This window comes from Dipteris shenzhenensis, chromosome 1, assembly GCF_047967505.1.
Source record: "Dipteris shenzhenensis isolate YYH24624 ecotype China chromosome 1, Dip_SZ_1.0, whole genome shotgun sequence".
Classification (NCBI taxonomy): Eukaryota; Viridiplantae; Streptophyta; class Polypodiopsida; order Gleicheniales; family Dipteridaceae; genus Dipteris; species Dipteris shenzhenensis.
The window spans coordinates 44,303,475-44,322,488 of record NC_141596.1 but is presented as its reverse complement, the minus strand read 5'-3'; the positions used below and the strand labels follow the sequence as shown (position 1 = coordinate 44,322,488).

The window sequence follows — 19,014 nt, the reverse complement described above, 5'->3', positions numbered from 1 at the left end:
GGACCGAGGAACAATGCAAATACGAAATCGGAAGATACCCACGGTGTTGGTTGCATGGCATGGTCAGCCTCTATCGGAAGCTACTTGGGAATCCGTATACCAGTTACGGAGAGTGTTCCCAGATTTCATCATCGAGGACGCTGATGCTTGAAGAGGGAAGGAATGTTATGCTCTAGCCGAGATAGCATGACCTCGGAAAGATCGGTGGGCATTTTCTCTTAGATGACCAACTTTTGTAATAGTTAATGTGCGTAACTGAAACGGTCAAGAGAAGTAACTGCCAAGGTCCTAGGTGAGGGTGAAATGGCATTGACTAGGTAGTTCTGAGTGCTACGGCCTAGGTGCACCTAAATGTGCAATAATGCCAAGGGGCAAGTGGTTTTAAATGTGCCCAAGAGAGGGGTAAATGGTGCACCAAGTGGAAAGGCTAAAATGATGACATTTGGCAAGGGGAACTATCTAGGGAAATGAGGGTCTCGTGGATATGCATGAGGAAAAGAAAAGAACGAATTAATTAGAACACATGTGATCTACGAGAGTAGGCTAGGAGGAAAATGCAGTTGCCATCGCCCATGATCTGTGTCAACAAGGGAATAGAGTTTCTTTCGGTAGAGATAGAGTTTGTATCACAAACACTCAATCTATTGCAATGTGTACTTGAACAATACAAAGATAGGCTTCTTATATAGAGAGAGCCTTTAGAATAGTCAACACATGTGGGATCCTCTCATCCCACATTTCTCCTTGTGGATATCCTTGATCCACATCTCCACATCATGTAGTCCACATCCTAGGGTGGCTACTTTAATTCTTTCCTATACCATACCTTAGCCTCTAATATGTGCTCATGGCACCACAACTCTCAACCGGATTGTACACCAGAGGCAATGGATATGGAGATGAATACATTTGGGAGAGCCTCAATGCCAACTTGGAAGCCTAGATATCTTGTGGAGGTGCCTCTGGGTATCCACACAAAGCCTCTGTCTCCTCCCCATGCTGGGGTATCCTGCTGAGCTCCAGTCCAGATGCCTTTTGATTTGTTCCAATTGACAAGTCCCCCTGAGGCTAGGCAGAACTTGTCAATTGAGTCCGCAGCAGTAGCAAGACTATATGCATCTCCTCTGAGTGTCAGTGCAGTGTCATGAGCAAACTTAGTGTCCAGAAGCTCCTGCTCCTGCCGGATAGGCAGATGAAGGCCCAAAGTGCCATGATTGGTAGCCTGCATAAAGTATCCCATAGCCTCTGCTACGAAAAGGAAAAGGTAAGGTGCAAGCGGGCATCCCTGTCCGGGCATCCCTGTCGTACTGATTTGGATAGCTGAAAAGCCGGTCCTCTGCCTCCACAGACCACCATCTTGCTAGAAGAGTGAGAGTAGAGTGAGGAGACCCATGAAATCCATCTATCACTGAAGCCTAGCCTCCTCATAGTGCCCTCCAAGAAACCCTAGTCCACCCTGTCATAAGGCTTCTCAAAATCAAGAAGAAGAACTGCAATCTCCTGCTGACTCTCCTGCGCCCAGTGAGTGGCCTCCCAAAAGGTGAAGATGTTATCCAAGATACTCCGATCTTGGACAAATCCTGTCTGAGTAGCTCTGATGATATCTGGCAGCAAAGGCTTTAAGCGAAGAGCCAAGGTCTTCGCTAGGATCTTGTAGGCTGTCCCTAGAAGTGTAATGGGTCTCCAATTGCGTAGGACTGTCTTGTCTCCCCCTTTTGGGATGAGACAAATCAAACCTGTGCATAATGTCTCGCCCAAAGATCCTGTATTGTGGTTACTGTGGATTCTATTGTTGATTGGAGGGTATAAGGTTGGTCCTATCAACCTATATGCCCCTAACAATAGAGGGGATCGTGTCCTATTTAGGAAGGAACTTCTCTCTTGGAGGTTTGGAAAAGCGGGATTCTCGAAACGGAAGGAGCTCCCGTCTGCAGCTGCCCGCCACTACCCCGTCACCATCACCTAGCCCGTCTGGCCGTGCCCTGCTCTCTTGGCCGCACCCCCCTTGTAGGTCGCCCCCCTTGCCCTTCAGGTCGCCCCTCCTTCAGGCCGCCATCCAGGCCGCCTTTCAGGCCACCAACCCATCGCCGCCATTCAAGCCGTTCCTGCAGCTGCTGTCCGCCCCTCCTTTTGCGCTTCAGGCTGGGCTGCTTCAGGGCCCTCTCCGGGGCTGTTGCTGCTCGTGTTTCCAGGGCATTGGTGGAGTTTTTGCTTCAGCATTGAACGGCCTGTTTTCAGGCTTGGGTTTGATCCTCATTTTGCTATCCCACGCAGGTTGAAGTTTGGGGCATTCAACCAAGTTCTTGGGGATTGACTAGTGGTTGGTTGCGAGTTCTTGGTGGGTATTTTCAGCAGAGGTAGCTCCTCCCCTCAGGACAACGCAAGCTCAGACAATGGAGGGCACTAATGCCACTCCCGTCGCCGAACCTGAGGAGATTGAAGTCACAGTTTCTTTTCCTCCCGACATTGTGCAGATGATTGAGGCAGCAGAGGAGGGTTTTCGTTTGACACACATCATTGGCTTTCTACCCGGTAGAGGCCAACAGTTACGTGATTGGGTGTACACCAATATGGCCTCATTGGGTGTCTCAGTTACGGTTTTCCGATTGCTTGGTAGAGGGTACTTTTCTTTTGGCCTTCAATCTGTAGAGCAAGCTCAAAGAGTACTTATGAGCTCTCCGATTCAGTTTCAGAGCAGAGTCATCCATTTGTGGCCTTGGCGGAAGCACTTCAGTGCTACTTCCCCAGGACCGCGACAGGTCTCTTTTTGGATGCTTTTCCCTAGACTTCCTGATGAGGTCAGCTCTTGTCGTAGAGCTGTGGAGCATATGGCTAGTGTGGCAGGTACAGTCATCCCATCAGGTGCTAGACTTTCCTATGCTCAGTCACTTGCTGGTACAGGTGTTACGAGGGTCAGGCTCACTTCAGAGTTCCCCCCTCCTCGACCTTTGCCCACTTTGATTTCGTACTCCATGGGAGATGGGGTCCAGATTCAGCAGAGGGTTTTGTACGAGGGTCATCCTGATCAGTGTCTTTTCTGTCGGAAGAGAGGTTACTTTATTAGGGATTGCCCCAGTCGTCGGCCTCGTTCAGGGACTCAGGATCCATCTCATCCTACGGGTGACCCAGAGCCTACAGTTCAGCCTTTAGGGGTCCCTGAGCCTGCTTTGACTCATTCTGCAGAGCGAGAGGAGACTCGTCCGAGAGAGTCTCCAGTGGACTCAAAGGACTTTGAGGTGCCTCTAGTGGTACAGCTTGCACAGAGAGCTCGGAGGAGACGGAGACAGAGGGAGAGCCAGCAGCACGAGCAGCCCCAAGTACGAGCTTAGAGATGGCAGAGAGTTGAGACACATGTGCAAGAGACCCTGGAAAGGGGAGATGCAGAGGACCATCCGCAGGCAGGTCATGACACTGTGCAGGAGACGGTAGCTCAGGGAGTTGAGACACATGTGCAGGAGACGACCGCCGAAAGGGGAGATGCGAACCATCCGCAGGCAGGTCACGACATTGTGCAGGAAACTATAGCTCAGGATTTGATGACTCTTGACACTACTACCCCAAAGGTTCAGATATTTGTTCTTGAGACAGTTATCCAGCAGGAGACTGCTCAGGGCTGCAGTTACTGTGATGGATGCCTCTTCCTAGCAGTCGATTGAGAGAGTGGTATTTTACGACACATGTCAGAGTCAGAGCCCGTTTCAGGATCTCATGCACTTGTACGAGGTTCCCTCGAGAACTCTTTCTCTTCCCCGTCGCACAGTACCTTCCTTTGTTGCTATGCGGAGCGTCCTTTTAGACACCCCTCCTAGTACAGCCTCGTCCTCGCAGCTTTTCACTCTTGGTTTATCCAGATCTTTTGCGGGTGCGGTCAGAGATTTTGCTCAATATACCTAGACAGGCGTGAGGATTGGGAGATCCTAGCAGATGAGATCGAGCGAGATTATCAGTCACCCACGCTGACAGGCACCTCGTCGCATATTCTTTCTCTTCCTCTCACCTATTCCAGGAGCAGAGTTAGGAAGGCTCAGCCCTTTTCAGCTCTTTTGGCTCCTAGACCTGACCCCAGGATGGTTGACAGAGATCTGCCCGTTTAGTTTTGGCCCTTTTTGGCTCGAGGGGTTACCATAGACTCCCTCACCCGATTGGAACTTCTCCCGGTGTTTTGCTGATGGTCAGAGGAGGTAGAGTACTTGGGATCTGTTACTCTCGAGAGAGAGGGGCACATTCTTCGTTTCTCCGCAGGCAGCTTTGATCTCGGGGGAGTGAAAGCTGGTCAACTGAGTTACTTGACAGCGAGATTGCTAGACAGCTCATGAGCATGACTCAAATCTCACCGGTTCACTGTATTGTCGGCTCGCAGATTCATTCATGCCCTAGGACTCTCCGACGTGGCTTCGGTGGCAGGGCCTCTCTATTTCTGTTCTTTGAGGTTAAAGGAGACTTTGATTTGCCCAGGAGTGCTGGTTGGTTTGACTTTCAGCTCCTCAGTTTGCGCCAGAGTACTATTCCCTTGGATGGAGCCATTTCACATGAGTTGGGGCAGATTTGGAGTTTGATCAGAGAGTTTGATCAGAGAGACCGCGACTTTGGATTGCGCCGTCAGATAGAGATTTGTGTCGGTGCCACTGGCACCCCCTCACTTCCATCTGATGTCTAGGTTGTCCATCATTTCATGGAATGTGAGAGGACTGAACGGCCGCAGATTTACCTCAGATGCAGATGGTCGTAGATTGGGTGCTCTTAGATTGCAGTTGCTTAGGGACTCCCTTCGGTTTATTTCCTCAGGGTCCCCTCCAGACATTGTGCTTATCCAGGAGCATAAGCTCTCCCAGGGCAGGATTGACAGATGCAGATCCTTACTCAGAGGACAGAGCAGGACCAACCTTATACCCTCCAATCAACAATAGAATCCACGATAACCTAGATTGTGAGATGATACTATGTCCAACCACCAGAGGAAGACAAGAATCTGAAACTGAAATGCAGGTTTCTCCTCTGGCACCCAAAGCCATAGACCAAACTGTATGTCTAGGAAAGAGTTTACAAAAGGTGGAAGGATGGCGTACAAGAGCTGCTAGTGTTGGGATTTACCATGTGTTGGTCTTTAGTGACTCTGTGTCACCTTTACTGCAAGGTGTGTGTGTGGAGCTTGTAGAGCTCATGTCCATCAACTTTTGTCTGCTGTGTGCAGCTTTTATCAATTGTTATGAGCCTGTGTGGTGACCCTTTTATTCAGCTTGTGAGCAGCACCATTTAGAGTCTTTAGTGATTAGTTATTTCATTGTTGAGAAGAGTTTTGTACTGCCACGACAAGCCTAGTAGGGATGATTGGATTTCTTGGAATTTGTCTTTCACTAAATCGGGTGTCTTCATGTCGAATTTCCTGTCTAGGTTGTTAAGTGCAGTTTTGTCTTCCAAATTGTGAAATAAAGCAAGTATTGTAAACTCTGATTTCTAACACTGAAGAGCCTTTAGGAACTCAATTGACATCAACATCAATGCCCAAATTAGGTTGTCCTAGTTTGGTGTATGAAGCATAGTATTCCTCTTGGCTAATGTACAATCCCATGTCATGTGTGAAATCTGAAGTAGCTCCTCATTCCTTCTAGTCAGAAAAGATAGACTAATGTTGTTTCAAGTCATGATGTAAAAGTTTCTCTTGCAAAGGAAAAAGGGGACTCTATAGAGATATCAAAAATTTCACTCTATGCCCCACATACCAGCAGTCAAATGCATGAGCATAATTTTAAGCTAGAGATATTGCTGACTCCGTGGTGTTTGGAGCAAAGACATAACATGACTGTCTAAATGCCAACTTGTGCTGGAGGACTTCTTGAAATGACGTTGATAAAACAAAAGAGGAACATGGCTAAAAAAACAATAGATAATCTTCAGACTGGAAGATATTGGGGCCGGGGCAATCATGGAATCAGAACTTCAGTGTGTACTGGCTCCAAGAGATAGTAGCCTAACACACCATCTAAAGCATGGATCTAAATATAGGAATCGTGTCATACACAAGCTCATTGCAATCATTCCCAGACACAAAGCAGAAGACCCACGAATCACCAATTACAAAATAGATAGCAATCTCAGGATAACGTAACACCCACGAGCACTTCTGACAGCACAAGAAACAGAAAAATATAGGAAATGAACCCACAGCTCATTGGGAAAAGTCTGTCTGTATCTGCATTAGGAACCAACCACGTATTGCTTCACAGATGTCTTCTTGTCTTAGACCAAATTGCACATGGAGCCAGCAAAAACTCTTTTAATGACGAACATAAGTCAGCGATCAAGCTTCCAGCCAAGGAGAATCTCAAATGAACTCTCAAATCTAGTAAATCAGCCAAAAACCTGGCAAACTCTTGTCTCAACGCAATTTGATCAATCAATTGGCATATTGATCGTTCTCACGCCACACCAACGAACGAAAGACACCAACAGCAAAGCGTTCTTCTCTCTTACTATTAGGAAATCAGAGTCAATCAGAGAATGACGTAGGAGCACCTTTCAATTCAACAGCACGAACATTTTTCCTTCGATCGTGAAACCATTGTTGTGAACTAGCATGTCACTCAAGCCTTCTTCTCAGGAAATGTCCCACGATCAAATCAGCAAATGATCACAACAACAAGAACGCATCGCAAAGAAGTCGTTCAGTTCCCTTAGAACGAATCACAATCAACAACCAGCCTTCACTACCCTCACGATGAGTCCAATTCCCTTAGAACTCCATCGTTGAAGAAGAAAAGGACGTCACGCTGAACTACGTTTCTTTGCTACGACTCTTCTTTCTTCTCCCTTCGCACTTCTTCTCTCCTACGATGTTAGGCTCTCCCCTCCATTTGCATGCCAACCCCCTCCTTGAGACAGCCACGGATCCATCACCCTTTTGGAAACTCTAGAAATCTTCCACCACGTAACATGGCAGCTCCCCTCTTCCTTTGAGCATTTCACCTTATCACGTAGCCAACTTGCACATCCATGCAGAACTCCTACATTTTCTGGCCACCTCATCTCATGCATTAAACCAATCTCTTTTCCCCTTCCCAAAAAACATACACCAAGCAATTAATGCCCCACACGCATTCAATGCACATTCCTTCAAACCCAAGAAAAATCACAACCAACCATAATTTTTGACCCAATGCTGACACATAGTAAGACTCGTATCCATCCTCAATTTTTGATATCACCCATGACAAAGAAAACCCAAAATGCAGTGTGAATAAATGAAAAAAAATCATCCAATTACACACAAAAACTTCGTCACATTGGATACCACAAATGCTTGGATATGGGTGTACCCACACTGCTTCTCATCATTTTCCATGTACCCCTGCAAAAAAACATTTTTAAATTTATCTTGAAATATATACAGCCATTCATCATAGCTCCAAAAGTAGTCTCTGGTATCCCATAACCCAGACCAAAACATAAAAGTGCATATCTATGTGCCTACCCCTTATTATGTACAGTGCACAAGAGCTTACTACATTTATTGACCTATCAACGTCTCTCTGTGTATCTTGAAAATAAGAAGTCACATCCCAAAATTTGAAGGATGCTATCAAGGATTTTTTGATCATTGACAAAGCTTGCTGAGTACGTTGAACTATATTGGGCATAAACGGCTTCAGATGAAGCACTAGGGTTTTGCAGAGCTCTTTAATGCCTTACAAGGTAAGGCAATGTTGGCTTCCAAGTACTTGATGAGGGTTTGCCCCCCCCATTGGATGAGCCTGGCTACTCCCTTTTGCTACTTTTGGTCAATGCTGGCTTAGGTATGGATGTGTCTCTCTAGCCTTGTGTCTATTTCTCTTGTTTGTGGTGCTTCCTTCAAAATACTTTATTTATTGTGGTAGTGGTTGTATATTGGACACTTCTTGACATCATATTTCCCTTCGTGCAGAAAATAGGAATCAAGACTCACAGCTATATGTTATGCGGCTGCTGATCCACAGTTTACCAAAGAGCAATTATAGAGTTCTTAGGGACATGGCTTTATTGTTGTCTAAACAATCCGATTTTGGCAACAATCTTGCACAGGTTTTGAAATTGGGTTCTTTGTTTGGACCTTTGTTGGTGAAACCGAAATATTCTCTTTTTGTGGTCCACAGGTAAAGTTTCACCTGGTTGAGCATTGTTGAATGATCTGAAAACCTATGAATTGTTCTTATCAATATTGAAGTTCCAATCCTGTTTCACAATTTATTACAGGCACTTGACTTATGTAGAAGCTGCAACTCGCCTTATAATATTAATAGTGAAGCAATGGGGCTATTTGTTTTTAGACAGCTCATCATCATATCTATTTATTGGATTTCCTAGAACATGTTCAAGGAAGCAAAATTCAATTTTGAAAGGTAACTTCTGAACCAGCATCAACCCGAGAACTTTGAGAAGAAACATGCTGCCAATGCTCTGAGAGTGTTTGTTTGTCAAATGTTCGTAATGCTCCAAGAACATATATGTTTAGTTTTTTTTGAAGAAAATTGTCTAATCGATTATAAATAATTGTCTTTTTTTTTGTTGCAAAAAGAGACTTCTATTAAGTATTAAAGAAAACCATTAGAGCACGCTCCATACGGGATACACCATGCAATGCATAAGAAGCTCAAAAGCCAAAAGAAAGGATTGGGGTTGAAAGTGCCACCTCAATCCTGTAGAACCCTCCGAGAAAAAGGGAGAACCCCTCCAAACTCGTAGGAATACAGTCCTCCTAGAAGAGGCTGCCCATGAAGGGCCCTGCATGCTAGCCCAAATGGCTATCAAAGTATGAACCGTGTTAGTCCAAATACCTATGAACACTTGTGAAGGGTGTATCTGGGTGCCATCCAAGGCCTCTGTACATCTGGCTCTCCAGATGTGCCAAGAGGAAATGCTAGCCAAAATCTCCTTGGAAGTGTCCACTGAAGCATGAGAAGCTGTGAAGGGCATAAATGGTACATCCTGAAGAGACCAGGTCTCTATCACCTACCTGCAGATCGAGAGTGCCCAAGAAGAAGGCTCACCCTCATAAAACATACGGGGCCCAGTATGGGATAACCATGCAACCGAGCCCCAAGTTTATGAAGAAGGGGGAGGTATGAAAAATGCTGAGTATTCGAGCAACCCCTTTCCAAACAATCCTCACCTGATTGCAATCCCGTGATGAAAAAGCTGTCCCAATGGGGGACTCTGGAGGGAATCCAACCCCTACTGCTCAACTGAATTCTCCTGGCATTACCAACCTTGAAATGAAAGAAGGGAATCCCCCTTTCTCAGTATTCCTACCGAAGCAGGGAAAGAATGTAAGACCCCTCTCCCTCTGTCAACAGAAGGAGGCACCTGTGCTGTGTCCTGATTAAGAAGTGCTGCGGACGAGGTGCCAACAACCTGGGCTGCTGAAGGGGGCACAGCTTGATCCTGTGGTGGAGCGTCCTGAACAATAGGCTCCATGGTGGTAGCCTCCCGAGGCTCCTGAGGGGTAGTCTCCGGAGCGGCGAAAGTATGATCTGAAGTAGAGGGCCTAACCGCGACCAGAACCCACCGGGGGCCAAAAGTAGTGCGGTGTGCAGGAAGGACTCGAGCAGCCCTAGCAAGAGGGGGGGCCCATGTCTGAGGCAGTGCCTGTGGAGCGATAGGTCCTGCTCCTGATCTTTGTCATAACCTAGTATGAGCTGGTTGCTTTTTTGGCCTCTTCTTCATCTTTGGAAAATCGCTGGTGAAGTGCCTGGAGGATCTACAAATCCTGCACTGGTCCTGACGACCTGCAACCTCAAATCTCTGGCGAAAGAATGACCCATCGGGTCACTGTAGCATGATGTGGTCATCTGAAATGTTAGGGTCCTCGACAAAGACCCTAACCCTGGGTACCCCATCCATCCTGACCGCCTTAGCAGCCAACGAAGGCTCGCCAAGAAGAGGGGGGATCTCTACTATCACACCAAATCTCTCGGCAATAACTGAAAGAAACCGATGATAAACTGAAGGTAGACCTGGGAACCTGATGAAGACGGAAACTCCGTGCTTGTCCTCTTCAAATGGGTGAAAGCCTAGTTGAAAGGGAAACAAAAAAATCCTCGTGTAGTCCAAAAAGAGAAACCCAGTCTATAGCAAGTCTCTCGTGACATCCGGGGAATCTGGGCACACCTGAAAGAAACCTCGTCCCAACAAACGTACATCCTTAAGGTAGGGAGTGAGGTCCTGAGGAAGCGCCGCAAGCATCCAATCTCTAGCCTATGACCTGGAGGGGTGGGAGCCATAGATGCATGCGAAGAGAGTCGTGGAACACTCATGCTCCAAATCCTTTTGCAATTGCTGCAGCTCGTCTTTTGAGAAAGTGACGGTTCTCGCGGCCAATGTGTGCAGTAACATATTGACTGAATTGGTACCCATTCGTCAATCGAGGTGGGAAAGGCCGATTCAAACACAAAAAGAAGCTCCGTCCGCTTTTCTGAAGCCCAAGATGCCCGCAAAAGAAAATAGGGGTACACCTGATGAAGGGAGAGGGTGAAAGGAAGGAGGGAGAGAGAGGATTGAGCAAGGAGAGGAGGAGGAGTCAGCAGGGAGAAAGGGAGGGCAGCAAGAGGGAGAGGGGAAGGGAAGGGGCAGGAGGAGGAGAGGAGGAAGGGAGAGGAGGGGAGGGTAGAGGAGAAGAGGAGTGGAGGAGAGGGGGGGGGAGCAAAGAAATAGTGTTGGGGGGGGGGGCACGCAGGCAGGCAGCGCGTGGGGGAGGGGCTGGCAGCAGCGGGGGGGGCGCAGGCAGGCAGCGCGCGGGGGAGGGGCTGGCAGTAGCGCGGGGGGGGGGCGCTGCAGCAGCGCGGGAGGTAGGGAAGGGGAGAGAGGGAGGGGAGGCGGGCGGAGCAGCATGTAGGGGGGAGGGGAGGGAGGAGGCAGCGAGGATGGGAGGAAGGGGGCAGCAAGGAGGGGAGCAGGAAGGAGGAAGGGCAGCAGGAGGAGCATAATAATCGTCTTTTTCAGAAGACCTCTTAGAAAATTTCCATAGAGCTATCCGTTGTCCTCTAAAAACAGATGCCAAAAATTTGCAATGTCAGTTTTTTTTCTAAAAATGCATTGCACTCCAAGACAAAACCAAGCAATGGGAACAAGAGGTAGCTAGAGCTTGTCCCAATAGCTACCTTATCCCAATCCCTTAGGAAAAAGAGGATACATCAACGGATATTTAAAATGAACAGAACATAGACTTGAGAAATCCATTAATGAGGAACAACAGCAGCCAAGCTCCCCGTCGTTCATCCCTTAGTCCTTCTCGCCCCCTAGCCCCTTCCCCTACCTGCCCCTCGGCCATTTAGTCTTCTCGCCTACCTCCCTCCTTCACCCGTGATCATAGCTGCTTGAAAGTGACACCATTTCTACTGATTGAAATCTCCCCTAGCTGCATCTGTTCGTGACTCCTGCTGCTTGGTCATTGTTTGGGTTTAAGGCTAGGCAACACCTTCAAGAACGTCAGAATCATGGTACCGACCTCAACACATGCGCAGTAAATAGATTCATTCCTGGGCTTGGAAACTTGCATTTCAGCTCAAGATCAGATTGCATCTGCCTATTACTGCTCGTTTTTCAAGCTAGGGGAAGATGTTTGCTACATATTTAGTTCTCACCTGTAATCTGTCTTCAAAACAGCCCCAGCAAGCAGCATTTCCTTTGCATTCTTCAAGAATCTGCTCCAACTGCTTCCAGAGGCAGATGCCCTACATTTCGGGCACTCTTGCTTCAAATTCTTAGGTAAAAGCTCATATTTCAAGGCCAGGGAAGGTCCTCTGTCTGGAACACCACCTTCAGCAGAAACTTGCCTCAAGCTTCAATTTCTAGTTATCTAGTAGGCAAAGTGTTGCTACAACATTCCGTCAATCCTCGTCCACTTCCACCGGTGCCACGACAATGTTTATCTTTTCAAAAGACAAGCTATTGCAGTTACAAAAGGATGTGGTGCATGAGAGCTCCACCACACGTTTCGCACACATCCATGGGTCTCATCCTCTAGATCATAGGCCAGAGCCTGCATGCTTTTGGCATTACCCTGGGGCCTCGCCCTGCAACTTACTGATGTTCGACTTTTGGGAGGAGGTTTCTTTCAAGTGGTTTTTGACATTCGTGGAGCTGAGAGCACTGGGCTCAAAGCCAGCCCCTTCGCACTCGGTTCTAGGAAAATTTTCCTTAATCCCTTCTCACTTACATTCGAACTAGCAGTTTTCTTAGGCTGTCCCAGGTATACCATCGGCTCCTTGCCACAATAGGAGCTTCTTTTGTAGTGGTTACCGAGATCCCCCCTCCGTGGTCTGCCCTCTTTAGCGACAGAGGCAATCAAATCAAATGAGGTACCTAGAGTTAGGATCATTGTCTCTGACCCTAACATTTTTGTTGACCACATCATGCTCTAGTGCTCCGATGGCTCTCTCTTTTGGCAGAGAGTCGAGATCCAGGGCAGGTAGGACGAGTGTCAGGTGTGTAGGACCTTTGGGCATTTTGCTAGATATTGCCCAAAGAAGAAGAAAAGACATAAGAATTTTTTCGGTGCGGCCCCTTCTCGCGTCCAGATCCTCAGCACTGCCTTCTCAACGTATCCCCTTCTCGATCGGCAGTAGTTGCACGTGTTGCTCCTTCTGCGCCTCGTTGGATCTTGGCTAGAGTGAGAGGGGCTCCTCCACCACCATCTACAGATCAGGAGGGGCCCTCTCCTCCTGACATTTCGGTTTTGTAATATTCGTGGCTCTTCTCGAGTTGCAACCACTACTCTTGCCTCGGACCTTGTCCCTATTGGGGCTTCCAGTCCTGGTCATAACTAGTGATTCTCCTGCTTCTCCTCAGGTTGCGGTTAGAGTTTTCCTAGATCGAGTTTTGGATTAGGGCCGGTGTTGGTGAAAGATCATAGTGGTAGGGAGAGAAGCAAGCTAACACTAGGAATGGAAATGAAAGATAACAAGCATAATGAAAATGAAATGGAAAGAAAATGAAAGCAATGGACAAGTACTCACATGATACCAAAGAGCTTGATGTTGACTGATATTTTAGACAATAGACAAGTACAACACTATATAGTATGCCAGTAGACTCTAGAAAGTCACAATGTCTATGGAATATCTCCCAATATGACACGTGGCATGTCAGGATTCACTAGACTATAACAAAACCACACCTACACCACCTAGAACACTCATTTTAGACTCACTTTGGCTTCATATTCCAACACCCCCCCATGAAGGCAAGGTGAGAGACTATTGGAATGGAACCAAGAACAGAACATGGCAATGACAGTCATCAAACTGTGCACCCAATGTAACTCAGAGGCTAAAGTCTGAGTATGTTCAGAGGTTGATCCAAGCACTCTCATGGCTTGAGACTCAACATGCTCAGAGGCTCACGTTATAGCATGGCTACTTGACCAACTCATAGGTCTAGGAATACACCAACATCTTGGAACTAAACCAGGTTTGATAACGAGACCTATCAAAGCCAATACATGGCTCCCACAATACATCCCCCTCTAAACCTATCAAAGCCAATACAGGGCTCCCATAGTACATCCCCTCTTGGCTCCAAGGGCTAATGAGAGACATGGAGCCACACACCAAAACAAAATAGGAAAACACATCTTTTTAGGAGGACTATCCAAGGCAAAGAACCTTTGACTCAACACACATGATTTATTTGCTTTCATTTTGGGGGACAACCTAGGGCAGAGTACCCTTGACTCAAACAAGAAAGTAGTAAAGATATATTTCATTCATTTAATGCATAGCAAGGGCAAAGAACCCATGTGCCTCGAAGTAGCTACCGCACAAGACTGTGCACATCCTGATGCAAAGAGATATGTCGGTGAAGAACCAGGCGAGAATGCCCTCGAATGATGTGTCGATGAAGGCCATAGGAGCAGCTACCAAGGGAGATAACGTCATGACTCTCAATGTGCCAATCGGAGAGTCACCGAATGCACAAAAGAGGCTTAAAAAAATGAGCAAAAGTGCTCAAGGGAGCTCAAATCAATGTTGGAGGTCACAAGAGCCCAAATCTGAGCGAAAAAAGCCAAAAAATAGCCTAAAACTGTTCGGAATCGCCTTCTGACAAGTTGTACGGACTCTTGGTACTGCCGCGCATCCATTTCTAGAGTTCTGTACGCACGTATGGACGTATGAACGTACGAACAAAAACAATTTTCTTTTTTGCCTGAAAAGATGCGGGACAGAGTCATTTATGTTTGGAAACTCCCAAAATTTCAAAAAATGTAGAAATTGACCTCAAAAGGTCAAAAAACAGCTGCTAGACTGCTCCAAAACAAGTTTTTGGCGACCAACTAACGAGGAATGTCCGCCAATGCTGAGGGAGAATCACGAACTGATGCGGGAGTGAGCTGAACTCACAAACGAGGACGGCGGAGTACTTGATGGCGAGGAACCATGGCAAGGCTAAGGAAAGGGAGGCTCTATCTTAGAGGAGAGGGGAGCTTCCATTTGCGGGCTTTTCTCATTCTCTAGATAGAGCAAGAAGAAGGGGAAGGTAGGAAGGGAGGATAGTGGTAGGAAGAGAAGCAAGCTAACACTAGGAATGGAAATGAAAGATAACAAGCATAATGGAAATGAAATGGAAAGAAAATGAAAGCAATGGACAAGTACTCAAATGATACCAAAGAGCTTGATGTTGATTGATATTTTAGACAATAGACAAGTACAACACTATATAGTGTGCCAGTAGACTCTAGAAAGTCACAATGTGTATGGGATATCTCCCAATATGACACGTGGCATTTCTAGGACTCACTAGACTATAAAACCACACCTAGACCACATAGAACACTCATTTTAGACTTACTTTGGCTTCATATTCCAACAGTTGGTATTCTTGCATATCTTCTTCTTCTCTTGATGCTTCGTCTGAGTAGCCCCCTCTCTCGTCAACTCTTTGTTCCCTCTTCATTGATCGAGGGAAGGGGTGGCACTCGCCTCTTCGCCCTTTTCGAGTGCTTGGATCCTTTGCATCCCAGCACCAAGGTTGTTTCATAGGAACTCTTTTTCTACCTTGGAGGACTTTGGTGATGACGAGTTTGTGCCCTCTATCTTTGATGAGCTAGTTATTGGTATTCCTTTCGATAGGTTATTCCTTGTGGACTTCCCTCATCTCTCTTGATCTTATGGAAGAGGTGTTCCACCCTCCTTCCTCCTGCCGATGATTAGTTGAAACATACAAGGTGTTGTGCCTCATTGCCGCCGTGGTAATCAGCTCCATCGAGGTATTACTGGGAGATCTGTTGACCTTCTTTTTATTCGGGAACACAAATTGGATGCTAGAGATTGCTCAAAGTGAGGTAAACTGCTTTTTTGCCACCTAACTTGGGCACTAGGGAAGGTACTTGTATCTCAGTTTTAGATTCTGTTCTTGCCCTAGTGGTTAGACGTGGTATCATGATACCCTTTAGAGAACAATGGATTGTTCTTTTGAATGGGGGATCATGTCCTTTTGTGAAAGGAACTTTTTTCTTGGGGCGCCATTGCAGATTCTTGGGTCATTGGAGGTGACTTCAACATGGTGGAGTTGCCTTTGGATAAGAAGGGGAATAGATAGAAAGAAAGAAAGTTTATTAAGGTCTTGGGAATACTAATGGGTCTATGAGACTACAAGAAACCTGATACAACAAGCTGAAAGGGTGGAGCTACTAAAACAGGCATCATCACCCATGCTAGATACTAAATGCTACATAGTCCTAGAAAGCATTAGTATGACATAGTTACAGCAGCAACATCATCCGTATCATCAACACCATCATGTCACATCAAGTCTTATGCTACCAAGTTTGGCCCAATACAATACATACTAGAGCTCTAGAGAGAGGTCATAGTGGACCCAGAGGCTTGCAAGGCTGGGGCGGTAGAGAAGGTGGCATTCACTCTCTTGAGAGAGCAGCTTAAGATGCCTTCCTATTTCAGTTTGGTGGGATAGATGCTATGTTTGATGATGCCTTTACACCTAGCCATAGTCACTTTTGTATTCCTAGTCGAACAAGAGAGTGCAGATGTCCATTCATGCACGCATTGAGACATTTTATGTTGACGATTGGGCATTGATATAGGTGGCTGGATATGCATTTTCCCGGGGCTTTCCACCTCATATCATTTTTCAGTGTTTTTGATAGTTTTCGAGCCTCATGTGAGAGGGCACTGCCAATATCAGGTGTCAGCCTATTTGGGCCTAGGCACTTACCCTTGTGAAGGGCATGAAGTGCAGTCCTGAATTCTGTATTGGTGAAAGGGGCATCAAGTAAATTGTCATCAAGGGTTTCAGCAGTATTGGAATACTTTGCCAAACCAAATGTTTGGCATCGTCCTTGGCATGTGTGAGTCACAATTTGCAAAAAGAAGGGAGGCATAAAAATCTATAGCAATCCGTATGACTACATCATGATCTGTCTGCAAACCCCGTTAGACCCAACAAGCTGGGATACACTCTCTCTACCATGTCTCAGGAAAAAATTAGAGAAAAAGTTTTATTGAACCTTCCTCCCATCTAGATCCAGAAGGGTTCTCGTGCATGAAAGGCATAGTTTGCTCTTTGATCTATCAAAGTTTGCATATGATCCCTTGCTGCAGCAAGGCACTCCTAAATCCAAGCATCTGTAGGTCTTTGTAGCTCTATCAATTGTCGGCGGAGACTGTCACAATGGCGTGAATATTAGTGCATGCATGTAGTTGGAGGGCATCCCTGACAGAGTGATTTGGAAATCTGAAATCTCTCTCCCCTTACTTCTTGATAGCAGCTTGATCTATACGAGGAGGAAACCCCTCTAATCCATGCATCTAAAAATCCTAAACGAAGAAGGTACTTCCTAAGAAATTCCAATCTAGCCTGTCAGATGCTTTCTCAAAGTCTAAGAGTAGAATGGCCAGCCTCTTGCTGCTCTGTATTGTCCAATCCAAGGCTTCCCAAAAGAAGATATTATCCAAAATGCTTCTGCCATGCACAAAGCATGTCTACGTTTCATGAATAAGATCTGGAAGAAAGGGCTGCAAAAGCAAAGTATTGCTTTAGCCCAAAATTCGTAACAAGTGCCCAAAAGAGTAATTGGCCTCCATTGTGACACCGAATTTCTACAACCTCCCTTTTGAATAAGATGAATGAGACCCTTTGTACATGAATCAGGCATAACTCTAGAGTTCCAAATGCCTTGCAGGACTGAGGTAATGTGGTCCCCAATCATATCACAGAAAGCAATAAAAAGCGACATGAAAGCCCATTTGAACCCGGGCACTTGCCCTTATGAAGGGCGAAAAGAACATCCTAAAATCCGTATTGGTGAATGGTGCATCAAGTGAGACATTCATATTGGGTTTTACCAACAGGGGACTACATTGCCATATATCATGACTAGCATCAACTCTGGCCACTGTGTCAGGATCTACTGAGAGTAGGAGGCAGAAAAATCAGTAGCAATATGCAAAATAGCATTAGGATCTGACTACAATACCCTGTCTGAGTCAAAACAACTGGGAGATGCTATGTCTCAGGCCTAGAGTAGAGAAGAAGTGTTTATTGACTCTACCTCCCATCAAGATAAAAAACGACTCTTGTGCATGAAAGGTATACTCTGCTTGCTGCTCTAACAGTATTTGTTGATGCCTAGAGTAGAGAAGAAGTGTTTATTGACTCTACCTCCCATCAAGATAAAAAACGACTCTTGTGCATGAAAGGTATACTCTGCTTGCTGCTCTAACAGTATTTGTTGATGAGCCCTTGGTGCACCAAGCTGCACTTGAATCCAAGCATCAATAGAACCTTTCCGCTTCTCCCTCTAAAGGGTTGCCAACTACTAGCAAAGACCAACTTCCTGTCTGAGAATCTCACGTCTCCTGGTACTAGCAATTGAGTGATAGAAATCACTAATACCGACAGGGCTGCTGCCATAAAAGAGGAAGAAGGTACTCCCCTCTACATATCAGAGACCCAAATTTACAAAACTGCCTCTGTGAGATCCTCCTCTGCATAGAAGGCATTCAATATCCTCCCTTTTTATCGCTTTTGGGGACATGATTGGGACCACGAGCATCATCTCTGGCCTAAGTGTCAAGATCTGCTGTAAGAAGGGAGGCATAGAAATCTGTGGCTACCTACAAGACGGTATCTGGATGTGTCTGTAAAACTCCATCTGAGTCAACAAGCTGTGAAACGCTCTCCCTACTATGTTTGGGGCCAAGAGGAGAAAGAAAGAAAGAAATGAAGTTTATTAAAGTCTTCAGAAGACGGATGGGTCTATGAGACTGTGAAAAACCTGATACAATGAGTTGTGGTAGTGGAGCTACTAAACGAGTATCCACACCAATGCAAAATGTAAAAAAATTCAAATGGCAGTACTAAGTCCTAAGTACAACATAGTCATATCTTAACTATATATATCAATCTCAACATCATCATCGGCATCATCATAACCATCATCATCATCATCGCCAGCAGGAGGACATCAGGATGAATGGGGTTGTGGAAGTGGAGGCATGAGGTCAGCAATAGAACGTTGTCGCCCCCTCAAGGGTGCAGTCCTGGTACGTCTCTTGGTCATAGCTCTGCGTCTAACCAAGGCCACTGAGATCCCCGTCGGTCGGGCGGAGGGGATGTCCCCAAGTATGATATGTGAGTCAACCCTCTGTTTGAGCTGTCGGGTCACAGGCTCCAGGTCACAGTCATGTCGAGGTCTCGCCTCATGGGGGTCTATGTGATCTGGCTGAAAGAACTTTGTGATAGAGCTCTGAGAGCTATTAGTTGAGGGAGAAGTCTACTCCTATCTCCGTGCTTGGAGTATCCTATCATGGTGTCTGAGCACGTCCTGAATGAAACCAGCCAAACATCGCTGGTCTGGGTAGGGGAGGAAACGGGCCAACATCCCATAACTATCTTTGAAGAGGCAGTAGAAACGCCCTCAAATCTCATAGTAAACAGGGCACCTGAAGATGAAATGCTCCTCTATCTCAACCTCCTGCATGCCATAGAAAAGGACGGTGCTAGCCATGGTATCCTACTACGCTC

General features: G+C 46.3%; 1 protein-coding gene across 1 annotated transcript in view; it reads left to right on the top strand.

Moving 5' to 3' along the window:
- The window catches only part of LOC147905902 (uncharacterized), a 97,317-nt gene that overhangs the window by 43,286 nt on the left and 35,017 nt on the right, over window positions 1-19,014 (top strand). The window contains exons 4-5 of the mRNA XM_087379862.1: window positions 7,919-8,126; window positions 8,227-8,372. Of these exons, the coding sequence (XP_087235988.1) occupies window positions 7,919-8,126; window positions 8,227-8,372 (354 nt within the window). The remainder of the gene's footprint in view (window positions 1-7,918; window positions 8,127-8,226; window positions 8,373-19,014) is intronic.